At 42.5% G+C, this 12732-nt stretch overlaps 1 protein-coding gene across 1 annotated transcript in view; it reads right to left on the bottom strand.

The window, feature by feature from the left end:
• Positions 1-12732, bottom strand: part of DOCK3 (dedicator of cytokinesis 3) — a 482665-nt gene that overhangs the window by 87118 nt on the left and 382815 nt on the right. Inside the window, exons 13-14 of the mRNA XM_044912806.1 lie at positions 11638-11763; positions 1879-2003 (exon numbers count right to left, since the gene is read on the bottom strand). Of these exons, the coding sequence (XP_044768741.1) occupies positions 1879-2003; positions 11638-11763 (251 nt within the window). The remainder of the gene's footprint in view (positions 1-1878; positions 2004-11637; positions 11764-12732) is intronic.

The raw sequence follows: 12732 nt of genomic DNA on the forward strand, positions 1-12732 counted from the left end.
CCATCAGGCCAAATCTACAAGATAAGAAAATTGATTTGACTTAAATTCAATACTTTTGGAGACAACTGTGTAGATAGTGTAAAGAATCCATGGTCAACAATGCTCCTTCTTTTCCTTGGGGCAGAAGTAACCACACACACTGCTCAATAAACTGGAGGAAAGCTGAACAGTGTATCTGAACCATTCACCCGCATTCAGAAAGGAAACAGTGAACTCCATAGGAGAATTCAACTGTACATGACACTTTACCTGATCAGAAAATTAATTAATTTATAAAGCAGAGAGAGCTTGTTTTCTAATCTTCCTTACCCCAATGTTGCACTGGCATTTTAGGTTGCCCTTGGCTGACTGTCCTTGGATATAGATAAGGCAGAACCAGATTTAACTTGACCCCGTTTCCAAATATTGCCATGAAGATGTAGTCCCATCTTCCTGGAAGACAGGAAGTTGCACGTAATGCAATCAGGAGCAGCTCCCTGTCTGCACAAGGGTGGTGTGAGCAGCTGACAACTCTGCTGACCTTGACATTATCCATGCAAACAATGGACATGCCTTAGTCCTCGAGGTAGGTTTTTAAAATTATTATTATTTTTTTTAGTAAAATCTCTACACCCAACATGGGGCTTGAACTCAAGACCCCGAGATCAAGAATCACATGCTCTTCCAACTAAGCCAGCCAGGTGCCCTCTCCTTTTTAAAGTTAATTTATTTTCTTGAGGTGGGTTTTTAAAATGAAATACAAATCATTGTTTCTACCACCAATTAAACATTCTTCTCTATTTCTTTCTAGCTTTGGGAGATGATTTTGACTAATTGTACCTTTTTCCTTCCATAAAATGTGTATGATCATTCCTGTTCTGCCTGCCTCACAAGGCTATTGTCAAATACAGGAGCGAGGTCTGTAAAAGAATGATTTGCCTTCTATCAAGTGCTATGCAAATGATGCCTTGTTATTTGCCAGGGACTTCACCATGACATGACTGAGGGAAAAACTGAAATACTGACAGTGGAAAAACTGCACTCCAGGTCTTCACTTTGAATGAAGAGTGACAGAAGATATACTTGCATCTTTATACTGGCATTGGCTGGAAATAATCTTTTAGAGCCTGACTCTGCTGTTCCTTGTCACACACATAACTTGGTACCAGCAAGTAAGTGCCTAAGTCCCACCTTTGATCAAAGAGCCAATGTAGCTTTATTGACTTAAGGAACAAAAAGAGTGGGACCTAATAACAGTTACCAAAAGTAGGCAGCTTGATGCTAGACAGAATGGCAGAAAAAGTAGCATGTAGGACAGAACTAGAGGGAATAGGTCTAAATTGGAGCAGGAAGGATTGAGGTCAGACACTAGGAAGAATTTCTTTTTTTTTTTTATGTAGTGCTCCATGATTTATTGTTTGCGTATAACACCCAGTGCTCCATGCAGAACGTGCCCTCTTTAATACCCAACACCAGGCTAACCCATCCTCCCACCCCCTTCCCCTCTAGAACCCTCAGTTTGTTTTTCAGAGTCCATCGTTTCTCATGGTTCATCTCCCCCTCTTATTTCCCCCCCTTCATTCTTCCCCTCCTGCTATCTTCTTCTTCTTCTTCTTTTTTTTTTAAACATATAATGTATTATTTGTTTCAGAGGTACAGATCTGTGATTCAACCGTCTTGCACAATTCACAGCGCCTAGGAAGAATTTCTAAACAGGCTGTGTGACACTGGAAGTCATCATCAGGGTTTCCTTGAAGAAAAGAAAAGGCAGAGAAGAATGAATATGCAGTGATTTGAGTGAGGTCTGCTTGATGAGAATGGGTATCTGGATAAAGTCCATAGAGTCACTAGAATTATTACAGGATTAGCCTCCATTCCAAACTGACTGGCAAATCTTACCTTCAATATTTCTCCATCTGCGTAAAGCACATACATGGTCACTTCAATATTCTTTTGTACACTCTTTCCCCCTCTCTCGAAATCCCCCTTCTCCAAGGTTAGGTACAGGTCATTGCGGATATCGCCTATGGGGAAAGAAATGCCAAGTCTTCATGACCACAGAAGCCACACTGCCCCATTTGTATGGAGGACCAGGCTAGCTAGCATTTGGGTCCTCCAGGGTTCAGGTGGGTGCTCAGGGCATTGCAAGCTTGGTTAATAATGGTGGACATCTACCAATATCAGTGCAGTGGTACTAGGTTGGTTAGTCATGTGCTCTCTAAGTCTGAATTCTAAAGGTATTCACCACACCTTGTCCAGGGTGGGAAAATGTGGGGCAGAGAATCTTCTCTCCTATTATAGGTGACTAGTCTCTCTACCCTCCAGGAGAATAGCTGAAATCTGAGCCTTCCAAAGGGGAAAGATTTTAGAATCAATAGGAATAACACTTATTATTATCATGTCTATGCCTTAACTACTAATCCCTCCTCCTTTCCCTCCAAAAGAAAAAAAAAGTAGTTTCCTTTTTCTTTTATAGGTTTTCTTTTTTTAACTCTTAACCCTTCTGAGTCTTTCTAGAGGATACGCTACTTTTTCCTTTTGGAGGCTTAGTTCCAAATCACTTCCCTTCCTGGAGTGCCAGACGGAGGTCACTCGATTATCATATTTTCTTCTTTTTGTGGCAAGTGCTCTGGGAGCAGATGACTGTTCAGAATCACAGGTGCTAAAGGACAGGGGTGACAATCTGTTGTGCTCTTGTTGCTTCCCTGTGCTTTGACTCCTGCCCACTTTGCCAATATCTGCTGTTTGAGACTGGGCAGGAGAAGTTCAAACTGCAAGCTGAAATGATCTAAAAAATGACCACATCTGACTTTTTTAGGGGAATGGGATTGTCTGTTCATGTATAAGGGGAGTTCATTTGGGCTGCTCTAAACTTCTAATTTTGTAACATGACCAGTTTTATTCATACATTCTAAAGAAGAGCTTTTGACTTTCAAAAAAACCCAAAAAAACAAAAACAAAAAACAAACTACATAGTAAAGTCTCTGGGAAAAAAATCTTCGAAGGAAAAAAATGGCAAAGGAAAACATACAAGGCCAAAGTGAAGATGTGTTAGCAGCCTGAAGAATTCAATTGAGAGGTGATGGAATGATTAACTTGCAAAACAAGCCAATTCAGAATATTCTTTCTACCTCAGTTCTTAGCAAAACTGGCACGTCTAAAAGTTCCTTACTTGGAATCACAATGACATAACCAGGTTTTGTTTCTGGTTAGCAAGTGAGATACATGATGATGACTCCTTTTCTGCACAGACGACCTCTCTGATTGTGGAAGTGTCTTAGCATCTTTTATGCATGAAACATGATAGACCAGGACTGGCATATACCTGGGTTTTGAGGTCTTCATTACCAGACCTTCTATTCTTCAGGTCGTCTTACTATACAAGGAATGCAGCCATGGCTCTTTGGTTGCATAATGAAGCTCTTAAAATACTTCTGCTCAAGTGGGGAAGAGCAGCCCATAAGAAGCAATTACTTATTCTCTGACAGCCCAGAGAACTTTCTCTAATTTGTGAAAAACATCCTGTTCCCCAAATAGCCCTGAGGCTACCATGAAGAAAAAGGAGAATTCGTTCTGAAAATCACATACAAAGGCAACTAACTGCTGGGTAGGCAGGACAGCCGAGAGGGTGTCTATCCCTGCAGTTCACATAGACTTCTCTCCTGGGTGAGGAGAGCCTCTACTTCGAATTTTCATGAGTCTGGCTTGAATCTGCCTCCTTTGGACATCTCTGCTTGGGCCTCCTAGCATATCATGAAAATAGCACTCAGTTGTGCAGGTAGGGTAGGAAAGGAAAGCAGAAGGGAAACTCAAATCCATCAATTTGCCACTACGGGCAGGAGCTGAATAAAATCAGTCCTGAAAGTAAAATTCAAAATTAAATGGGAACTTTCCTATAGGTAGTTGCTATTATAATGGGATAAATGAGAGTTGGTTATACCTTAAATTTTTAACAATTGAAACAGACATCTTAGACCTTCTTTTGATGAAAGTCTTTCAGTTACACATTAGATTTTCTATGGAATGTAAGTAATTATTAAAATTCTAGGCTGATTTGGCATAAAGTGAAGAGAGAATTTTAATATCTAATCTAAAGAACAGGCACTTTTTTAAAACTATTACTCTGGTTTAAACCAGCACTCTCTAGAAATTATTTAAGATAATCCACATGACTTGTAAAAGCAGATACTGGCTACTGGCAATAGTATTCTAGCTTGTACAAACATTTTAAATTTCTGTGACCCTATACAAAAGTTAGCCATAAGTAAATGTGTCCTTCAAATGAAACATTTAAACTTTTCCTAGCAATATATGATATAGAATACTCATACAAAAGTGGGCATTATCTTGGAGATTGATAATGACAGAATTTGGTCTGTGTTGATTTTATAGAATGAGCCCATGGTTTCTGGGCAGCAACTCCAGGGCATTGTAAATCAAAATGCCAATTTCAAATGGAAGGACTGAGCTGGATATTTTTACAGTTTTCATTCTTTTAACGTTTTCTATTTAAACAGAATGCCTTTAGTGATATCTTGCTGAGAAAATTTATCAATACAAGTAAACATACCCTCTGAGTTACAGACTGAAGCAGCTTGATTTCATCAGATCTTTCTCTGCTCTTTATTTGGAGAACACACTTGCCTAAGACTAGGGCTATTCTCAGCAGAATGGATATTAGACTGCTTTATGGGTTGCAATTTTGCAAATTATGGCCTCGATTTCGAGAACTGCGAGAGTTAATGTTGCTGGGGCCTTCTTATCAAAAACTCTCTGGGGGATCATTTAAATAGAGCTCTCTACTAATTCTCCTGGATCTAGGAGAAAACCTAAGAAGCAGCCATTGTGAAAGGCCCCCAGGATCTAATGACCCAGGCCTGCCTTACAGATAGCCTCTCAGGTTCCCTGCTCTTCAGCTGTCCCTGTTACATGTTATATGTTCACAAAGCCCACCAGTGGAATCATGCGTTTGGGTTAAGGCACTGTCTCCAGGAGGCTCCTGTAAACTTTAGCACCAGTTGCAAGGAAATATTACCAGGAGAGGTTTGAGGATAGGCACACTACAATGAGGATGGGAAAGAGAAGGCCTGAGCAATGGTTTGTGAGGTTAGTTTGCAGACCACCATTTGGCTGGCTGTATTCTAATCATATAGGGAGCTTATTAAAACTAGATTTCTAGCGTCTACCCCGTGAGATTCCAGTTGATCTTGGGCGGGGTTTGTGTACACACATTAAACAAACAAACAAAATCACCAGGTGATTCTGATGCTCTCCAGGGTTTAATGCCAGGGGACCAGACCGTGGGGTCCGCTGGAAAGACGCTGATGAAATCTGGCTTGATGTGGGGGGGGTTAGGCAGCTCTTAGGCAGCACCAAGGAGTGCTGAGAGGCTTCTGGGAAGGGAAGGTTTCTCTGTGGGGTGTGGGAGCGGGTATTATTGAGGGTGGCCCTGCCTCCCTTTGTTACATGTCCTCTGCTTCCTGAGGTTAGCAGAGCATTTAACAGGATCAGCAATGCCTTATATCTCTGTGTGCTTAGCGCTCAGTTGACATGCAACCAAGTTTCTGGAATGCAAAGATGAATGAATGAGGTTGTTCTTATAGGAGGGCCTCCGAGTATATTGTCTGTCCTTTTCACAGTCTGCTAGAGTAGCCAATGTCAACTGTTGGTACAGCTGCATGTCAGGAGACTAGGGACTTAAGAGGAAGCAGAGGTGGATAAACTTTTTCTGTAAGGAGCCAGAGAGTACATATTTTAGGCTCTGTGGGTCACATAGGTCTCTGTTACATGTTCTTTGTTTTCACACCCCTTTTAAAATGTGAAAAAACATTCTTGGCTACAGGGTGGTACAAAAATAGGCTGCTGGCTGGATTTGGCCCAGGGACTATAGTTTCCTGATACCTGGCTTGGAGTGTTTATGTGTCAAGGACAGCTTCACTATACCACAACTACACATCAAAAATCTAGATTCTTGTAAGTCCACACAAGCAGCAGCTGGAAAGGAGCAAGGTAATGAACCTGAAGCCACCTTATTACGTCAGGGATTGGCCTGAAACATTCTGGGGTCTTTATGGTAAGTGAGAGGTCTTAGAAGGAAACTGTTTTTCAGCTACCAGAAATCTTAGGGGCCTGGGAGCGCTGTGACAGAGCTGCAGCCAACAGTGACAGGGAACTGCATGCCTCGGTGGCCAGGTGTGACCCTCTGAAGACCTGCATCCCAGTATGACACTGGAGAAACAGAACTCACCATGTGTTTGCACCTCTCTTCTGAGAGCAGACTCTAGCAGTTTCAGAACTTCTGAGGTCTGGCTCAGGCACCAGAGCATCTGTTAGCAAGAGAATCTCCTGCCAGACACTGCAGCCTTACTAGGAATTTTGGGGCCACATGGTTCCAGCCTATGTGGAATTCCATCCCAGGAGAAATGATCCAGGACAGCCCACACAGGTTTGAGCACTCAGACTTGTTTGGACTCTTTATTATATTCATGTTCCTTCTGTATAAATTAGTCACACCACATATTGGGAGGCTTTGGGTTCAAGGATACTAGTATTTAATACTATATTATTTATATCTTGTCTACTTCTAGATAGGATTAGGAAGGATAGTGCTTTCTTTCCCTTAAGACCATGTGAAACTAGAGTTAACATTCTCTCAGCAGACAATGCGACCTGCTCAGGATGACACCAATTTTATCTCTTGGCAGAATAGGAGTGAAGTCTCCTGACAGCACCATGGAGATATGGAGACATTAACAACCATTCAACTTAGACAGTTTCAGGCATAGACCAACGTTTTATTTTGTTGTAGTTCTTATTTTAAGTCAGAGACCTTCTCCCCACCAAGAAAGACTTTTGGGAGGACTTCTTTAGAGTATCCAGGAGAGACGGGTTCTTTACTTTTAAACCATGTCTTCAGTGTACACTTCTACTGGTTTCTACTGTTACAAGGCCAGTGATGTTCTCTGCTCTACCAGGAAGACAGGAATGGGCATAGTATGACATCATTATATATGGTTATTCCTTTCTTGGGTCAAGGATGTGATGATCTTCCATTCTGTCATGGGACCAGAAGTGATCATTCTTAAAACATCCCTTAGATATTGCCAAAGCCTCATTTGACACTCAGACTGACCACAGTCCTGTGAATCTACTTGTGGTAAATACTTTCATCATTCCCTTTGAGGAGAGCTTGCTTTTAAAAGTCATGTCTCTGTGCGTTTGCCTTTCTTGTGTGTCCAACAGAGCTGAAAAGACAAGCTTTCTACCTTTCTGATTCTGTGTAGCCTGGGATAAGCACCTTTCATTTTCTTTTCAGTGGGAGTAGCTGACGTGTCTCCTAAAAATCTTTCCCTGTAGCTATACACCTAGTTCTTATGTTCTTAGTTTCCTCAGATCTTAATGAACATCTAAAGTAATATACTGTATTCTAGGCTGGGCTAGTAGCTTCTTTTTTTTTTTTATGTCTTGTCAGTTACCCCAAAAGGTGAGGCTGATGAAGGATTAAAAATGTACATGATACCCCACCCCAGTATTGCAACATCCCATGAAACAAATGAAGATGGAAACAAAGCAGGCAAAAAGCAGACAGGGCACACAAAAGCAGGAACTTACACCCAACTATCTTCATCTCTGCACCAGAAAGAAAGGGGCGAGAATGAGGGGACAGCACAGAGAGAGACAAGAACAATTAAGACAAACAGGAAAAGAGAAAAAAAAAACATCACTAGCAGGTCGGTGATGAAGCATGCACTTTTTATCAAGGGTCAAAGCAAAGGACAGAGTGTATTTCTGAGCACAAGGGCAAGAGTCAGAGGGTCCCCTAGAGGGATGCCATGTCTGCAGAGCTGCCTTCTAAGGGCAAGTTTGGAGCAACTCGGAGAGAAGCACTCCTTGTGCCAGGGCTGACTCAGGGAGGGACAAAGCCTCCCTAAAGCAGAGTCCCTCCTAGAACATGGTTCTCGAAAGGGTTCCCAAACTAGCAGCATTACCATCACCTCAGAGCTTGTAAGGAATGCAAATTGTTGGGTCCCACTCCATTCCTACTGTATCAGAAACTCCTGGGGGTGGGCCCAGCAGTCTGTTTCTCCAAGCCCTGCAGGTGACAAGTCAGAGAACTACTGCTTTGGGAAAAACCTAGTCCTCAGTCAGAGCACATTAAATCAAAGGGCGGGTTTCTTCTGACAAGATGGAAGACCATGTCACTCATATGAAACTCGGCCCATTTTGCCCACAGGAAATGAAAACCCTTAAAAATTCAAGGCTTATACAATAAGGTAAAATGTAATTCCCACAGAGCCATGACAGAACTCTATATTCCTACTGACTCCAGGGAACAGGCTTTAGAGGAAAGCTATGAACGAGAGGGATGTAGACCACAGTGGCACAGCTCTGCTGGCTCAGGCATGGTCTGCAGGAGGGCACAGCCTCTTCTTGAGCAAAAGCTTTTATATCATTCCTTTCAGTTAACAGTCTTTTGGCCGGCAGTTTTCTTTTGGGTACTTCATTGGGAACAATGTTAACTCCAACTTGTTCACCTGGAATGCTTGTCCTGCTCTAGTCTTTCCTGACCATTTTCTTGAAAAGAAAAATCTAGGAAAGGAGTTATTAGCTTCTGAACTGGACTAAAATGAGTTTGGAGAGAAGGAGGAAGTACCCACAGGAATATGGTGACCAACCAATAAAAGGCTGGGAGTGCTCAGTTTAAAAATTAGGCTTAGGGCGCCTGGGTGGCTCAGCTGGTTGGGCAACTGCCTTCGGCTCAGGTCATGATCCCAGAGTCCCGGGATTGAGTCCCGCATCAGGCTCCCTGCTCAGCAGGGAGTCTGCTTCTCCCTCTGACCCTCCTCCCTCTCATGCTCTCTGTCTCTCATTCTCTCTCTCGCAAATAAATAAAATCTTAAAAAATAAAATAAAATAAAAAAATAAAAAAAAAATAAAAATTAGGCTTAAATTCCCATATCTATTTGTTCTTCTTCTATAATCAAGAATGTCACCTCCTGGTTGGTGTGCCTTCTCTGGGACCTCACAGGGCATGAACAATAGCACTCCTGCCTCTTGCTCACTACCACGGGTCACGAGCCGAGCTGGATGGCTGTATAGTCTCAGTGGTGGCACAGAGTAGCACATCTCTGGTTCACAGCAGCCACACGATGTGTTACACACCCATGGAGAGCAATGGAGACCATCAAAAAGACCTTTTTCAAAAGGGTATGTTGGATATGGTGTGGCTAGAGCCTGGTTTAACTCTGTAACTTAAGTGTTGAAATGCTCACAGTTACTGACATAATTCATTGCCTTGTTCATTTCTCATATGTATGTCCATGTATCAGGAAGTTCCAACTTCTTGTAACTGGGACATACCAGCACTATATGGGCTGAGAGAGTGCTGCAGCCCAGGTACAACATTCCCACGGGTGAATGGTGGTTCAGCTGCAGAAGTCTCACTAAGGGACTTCTGAGCATATGGTTTCCCAAGATAGGTTGACCGCAATGTAAAACATGCCTGTACACTTTTCCTGTTGCTCCAGAAGCTGCAGGCCAGCTCTATCACCATGCCTGAGAATGGCAAAGTCTCTCTGATGATATTTTGGAGTGCACTGAAAGGTCTGTCAGTCAGTTGTTAGCTCACAACCCTGTGAGTGGCCATTTGCAAAAAAGCTCTTTCCTCAGGGGGAGGAAGGGTAGAGGAGGAGACAGATTATGCACAAAAGATTGCGTCCTGCCTGTGAACCAATCCTTACTTTCAGCCGTAGCACTTAGTACTCAAAGGCAGATAACCCAGGAAGCAGCATACTCACAGGCCTGGCCTGGACCTTTCAGGATTGCAAATTATATGATGGTCCCTTCGCTGCCCAGGGGAGGGAAAACTCCCCTAACCTTAGCTTGTCTCACCAGTGCCTGATACAGCTGATTTCCCCAGACTCATCTAGCATACCCCGAAGTCCTTTCTAAACTGTTTTGTCAATGACGCAAAGAGATGCGGGGTGCTCCACAAAAGGATTTTTTTCCATAGATGAGGGCTAGACAACGTAACTCTTGAAATCAAACTTTACTTAAGAATTGTTTTGACTTAAGTTTGTTCATTTTTAGTCTTTGTTCATTTGGTTTTTAATTCTCTGACTGTGAATGTTAAGAAGAAAGAAATGTCTAAATGTCAGGCAAATAAGTTCTTAAAAGAAAGGAAGGACTTTAAGTATATCTCTTAGAATGTATTACTCTACCTCATGAGCCTGGATATCTAACTTAAAATAAAAAACCACCAGATCAATTTTGGTAACCACTCTTCCTTCTTCCATGACATTTTGCCAAGAAGCCAGGACTATGCCTGGGCTCTTCTTGTCCTGACAACCAGGGCTGAGGAATGGTGTCAGGACAGAATGGAAAAAGTGTCCTATGAAGGATATTGCTCTACAACAGTCAGATGGGGGCACTTTATAAGCATGAAGTCTCCCTAGCATTTAGCTAAACATGGAATTGACTGAGTGGCCCAGGTTTCCCACCCAAAAGATCTTTCTGTGTGCATGAGCAGGAGATGAGGGCTGTTCCCAGCCGCTTACTCTGCATTCACAGTGTCTATGGGGGAGGGGATGAGGCAAGAGAAAACAAGTCCAGGCACAGTGGGAGAAGTTGGAAGGCAGCTTGAATCCATCACCTGGGCCTTCTGTGCTCAGGCCATACTCCCCCTTGGGTGTGTGCTGACAAATATTTCCAACAAGGGAATTTAGAGCACCATGAAGAACTCCAAATAGGTGATATACAGAGTGGTCACAATCAGTTCAGTCTGGCCTACCCTGGCTCTTTCAAACAGAAGCAAACAAGCTTTTACCGGATCATTAAAATTCAACAGGAAGGGTAGGTCCACTACTCCTCTAATCCATTCAGAAAACCAGCTATTTGCTTGTTCTGATTTCCCCTTCTTCGTTCATATCTCCTCTGCTTATCAGACCACCATCCCTCCATCTGAGCCACACCTCTATCCTTCCCTCACTCCCTAAAGTCCTCTTGGTTCTGATGGCCTATTTCAATCCACTTCTCTAGCTTTGCCTGCATTGACCTGACTAGGAAACATGAACCTGAGACTGACCTTCTAGAACAACACACAAGGGTTGATTCATTCCCACTTTCTGCTCTGGCTTTCCGCTGGGCATTAGATGAGAACAGTGCGCCAATCTGTAAGAAACTGGCTAGGTAGTACTATTCCTAGTGCCCAACATACCATTTGCCTGATTTGTTTTCTGATACATTAAAATGTATCTGCTTTTCCTACATGAATTGGATTCATCAATACTACAGGCACATATTTTGGTGTATTCTTCCCCTTAAAGAGGAAGCTCTTGTGAGCCGAAAAGGTATAAAGCATCCCCATGAAGAGTTTCATGTTGGTTCCTACCATCCAGTCTCTACAGGAGACAACAAAGCCCATCTGCTGGATTGTCATGTCACATGGGTGAATATGATGTGGGGGCTTCTGGAAAAGAACAGATGCCAATAAAGGAGCCACTGACTACAGATTGTAGTCAGCAACCTGACTTGGATTCAGAGGCTTTTAATGGCTGCAGGGCTCCTCCCCAGCACAGTTCACCATCTGCTCATGAGAGGAGCACCAGATTCCATCCTTCTAACCCTGCTCCCAACCCAGGCCCAAGAATGGCTGCCTACCTGGCATGATGACATCAGGAAATCCCAATTTTCTTGTAATTGCCAATCCCCTATTAAATATCATGGGGTTTTCTCTCCTAATCTGTTCCATGTCTCCACGAAGAAGCTGCAGAGAAATGATAAGACCTGCAAAAACAAAAGCATTTTCTTACTCAGAACCACATCTCCACCCTGTACTCTAGTACTAGAAAAGACATAAAGAGTCATGTTTTTTTTTCTGGAAGAAAATATGCAAAGTTCAGCACTTTTCTTGAAAAAAATTTTGATGCAGAAAGTGTATGTTATTCTAAAGAAATGTTCTAGAAAGCTAAAGGATTTTTTTTGTTGTTTCAAATTTTTATTTAAATTCTAGTTAACGTACACTGTAATATTGGTTTCAGGGGTAGAATTTAGTGATTCATCACTTACATATAACACCCAGTGCTCAACACAAGTGCCCTCCTTAATATCCATCACCCATTTAGCCCACCCCCACCCACCTCCCCTCAAGCAACCCTTAGTTTGTTCCCTATATTTAAGAGTCTTTAGGGGGTGCCTGGGTGGCTTAGTTGGTTAAGCATCCAACTCTTGATCTCAGCTCAGGTCTTGATCTCAGGGTTGTAAATTCAAGCCCCCAGTTGGGCTCCAGGCTGGGCGTGGAGCCTACTTAAAGAAAAAAAAAGTGTCTCTTATGGTTTGCTTCCCTCTCTATTTTCCCCCTATTATCATCTATTTTGTTTCTTAAATTCCACCTATGAGTGAAATCATATGGTATTTGTCTTTCTCTGACTTATTTTGCTTAGCATAATACTCTCTAGCTCCATCCACATCACTGCAGATGGCAAGATTTCATTCTTTTTGATGGCTGAGTAATATTCATGTGTGTGTGTGTGTATGACATCTTCTTTATCCATTCATCAGTCGATGGACATTTGGGCTCTTTCTATAAGTTGGCTATTACTGATAGTGCTTCTATAACATTGGGGTACATGTACCCCTTCAAATCAGTATTTTTGCATTCTTTGGGTAAATACCTAGTAGTGCAATTGCTGGGTCATAGGGTAGTTCTATTTTCAACTTTTTGAGGAAACTCCATACTGTTTTCCACAGTGGCTG

Source organism: Neomonachus schauinslandi, chromosome 1 (assembly GCF_002201575.2).
Source record: "Neomonachus schauinslandi chromosome 1, ASM220157v2, whole genome shotgun sequence".
Classification (NCBI taxonomy): Eukaryota; Metazoa; Chordata; class Mammalia; order Carnivora; family Phocidae; genus Neomonachus; species Neomonachus schauinslandi.